The sequence below is a fragment of the Cebus imitator genome, unplaced genomic scaffold (assembly GCF_001604975.1).
Source record: "Cebus imitator isolate Cc_AM_T3 unplaced genomic scaffold, Cebus_imitator-1.0 Scaffold380, whole genome shotgun sequence".
NCBI classification, from domain to species: Eukaryota; Metazoa; Chordata; class Mammalia; order Primates; family Cebidae; genus Cebus; species Cebus imitator.
This window is the reverse complement of record NW_016107695.1, coordinates 158,787-161,559: the sequence shown is the minus strand read 5'-3', so window position 1 is coordinate 161,559 and position 2,773 is coordinate 158,787. Positions and strand designations below refer to the sequence as shown.

The 2,773-nt window shown below is 54.4% G+C and overlaps 1 protein-coding gene across 1 annotated transcript in view; it reads right to left on the bottom strand.

Annotated features, from left to right (window-relative positions):
- Window positions 1-2,773, bottom strand: part of WDR27 (WD repeat domain 27) — a 275,100-nt gene that overhangs the window by 230,326 nt on the left and 42,001 nt on the right. The window contains exon 7 of the mRNA XM_037731066.1: window positions 2,186-2,306. Within this exon, the coding sequence (XP_037586994.1) occupies window positions 2,186-2,306 (121 nt within the window). The remainder of the gene's footprint in view (window positions 1-2,185; window positions 2,307-2,773) is intronic.

Sequence of the window (2,773 nt, the reverse complement as noted above, 5' to 3'; positions counted from 1 at the left end):
AAGGTAGCACCCAGCACGACATGTGTGCACCACAGAATCACTTGGATCACACATCGAGGAAGGTTCTAAGGTAGCACACAGCATGACGCATGTGCACCGTGGAGTCACTTGGATCACGCAGCGAGGAAAACTCTAAGGTAGCACCCAGCACAACACGTGTGCACCACGGAGTCACTTGGATCATGCGGCGAGGAAAGCTCTAAGGTAGCACCCAGCATGACTCATTTGCACCGCGGAGTCACTTGGATCACGCGGCGAGGAAAACTCTAAGGTAGCACCCAGCATGACGCGTGTGCATCACGGAGTCACTTGGATCACACATTGAGGAAAGTTCTAAGGTAGCACCAAGCATGACATGTGTGCACCGTGGAGTCACTTGGATCATGCGTCGAGGAAAGCACTAAGGTAGCACCCAGCATGACGGGTGTGCACCGCAGTCACTTGGATCACGCATTGAGGAAAACTCTAAGGTAGCACCCAACATGACATGTGTGCACTGCGGAGTCACTTGGATCATGCGGTGAGGAAAACTCTAAGGTGGCACCCAGCACAACGTGTGCACCGCAGAGTCACTTGGATCACACATCGAGGAAAGCTCTAAGGTAGCACCCAGCATGACACGTGTGGACCGGGGAGTCACTCAGAGGCACTATGGAGTCACTTGAATCACACGGTGAGGAAAGCACTACGGTAACACCCAGCATAGCACTGCCTGGGAGCAATGGAACTTTAAGTGCAGAACCAGAGCAAGAGAGTGGGAAAGATGAGATGATCAATGGAAAGAATTTAACTTCATGTTTCCTAAAAGTAAGTTTAAGATTTGCTTCAGTAGTAAATAATTATTTATCAAAAAAATAACAAAAACCAAGCTTAAAGCATTAGGGAAAAAACTGTTATGCTTGATAAAGGTAATTTCAGACCTAATATGAAAAGAAATAGTTTAAAGTCATTTACAAATAACAAAAGCTAAAAGAAAGAATGAGTAACAAGAGTGAGGAAGAGCATGTACGCTGTAAACACAGAGGTGATTGCTGTAATACGAAATGTCAGCTGCATGTTACCAATGAAAGAAGTGGCCCCTGGATTGAAAAGTAAAATCAGTGTTTTCCTCCAGGAGAGGGTCAGGTCCTTTGTGACAGTACAGGAGATAAAGAACACACATGAGGTGAGCTGTGGTCAACAGGAAGCAACTCTGGACGGCAGGAGGCCAGGTGAGAACGTGGGAGTGGGAGGCGGGTGCAGGTGGTGTCTGAGATGCAGAGGAGACCAGGTGAGGATGTGGGGGTGCTGGGTGGGTGCAGGTGGTGTCTGAGAGGCACAGGAGACCAGGTGAGGACATGAAGGTGCTGGGTGGGTGCAGGTGGCATCTGAGATGCAGAGGACGACAGGTGAGGACGTGGGGGTGCTGCGTGGGGGTAGGTGGCGTCTGAGATGCAGAGGAGGCCAGGTGAGGACGTGGGGGTGCTGGCTGGGTGTAAGTGGTGTCTGAGAGGCACAGGAGACCAGGTGAGGACATGAAGGTACTGGGTGCGTGTAGGTGGCATCCGAGATGCAGGAGACCAGGTGAGGACGTGGGGGTGCTGGGCGGGTGTAGGTGGTGTCTGAGATGCAGAGGAGGCCAGGTGAGGATGTGAGGGTGCTGGGTGGGTGTAGGTGGTGTCTGAGATGCAGACGAGGCCAGGTAAGGATGTGAGGGTGCTGGGTGGGTGTAGGTGGTGTCTGAGATGCAGAGGAGGCCAGGTGAGGACGTGGGGGTGCTGGGCGGGTATCGGTGGTGTCTGAGAGGCACAGGAGACCAGGTGAGGATGTAGAGGTTGCTAGGCAGGTGCAGGTGGCATCTGAGTCATGCAGTGCACCTTTCTGATCAGTATGACATGCCCTCCCTGGTCACCCACTGCAAGACAACAGCCCAAGTTGCTGCGAAGCTGCTGTATTGGGGCCTGTGCTCTTCTGTTCACCAAAGCCCCTCAGCCCTGTCCCCACACACACCAGGTGCCTCTATCTGCTGACCGCCCACCCCTCACATGACCTGCAGGGCCTCAGTGGATTTCTGAGATTGCAGCCCTAGGCTTCTCCTATACTGGGACCTCTCTCCCACCTTGGTTGGACCTAGGGCCCTCAACGCGGCGCCTGGTGAAAGATCCAGGCCAAGTGGGAGGCCTGAGGGAGGGGCTGAGCAACCCACCTGGCTGGCTGTACAGCCCAGACTTAACCCTTCTTGTGAAGAAAGTCTCTGTCTTCTTCCTTAGGTGAACCTGTGCCACACGACGATAGTGGTGTCCATCCATCAAACTGAAGATCCAAAGCTACAAAAACAAAGAACACGCAGACATGGCACTAGAGCAGAGGTCCCTCCACAAAAGCAGAATACCAGAGTAGGAGCACGAGGGAAGATGCGTCACAGGACAAGCCCTTCACGCCCCACAGAGGCTCCCTGCACAGCTCTCTCCTGCCTTCAACCTCCACCCTGGAAGCCCTCCTTACAGCCTACACCTGCAGTGTCAGAGCACTTTCGCACTGCCAGCACATCAGCTCAGAGCACACAGGCAGGGTCCCATTGTGCAGGCCTCCCCACGTGCTCATCCGGGGCCCCAGCCCCAGGTTCTCTGCACACACCCCACAGCACCTCCGGGACCCCCAGACCCTAGGCTCTCTGCACATAACCCACAGCACCTCCAGGACCCCCAGACCCCAGGCTCTCTGCAAACACCTCACATCACCTCCGGGACCCCCAGACCCCAGGCTCTCTGCATACACCCCACAGCACCTCCGG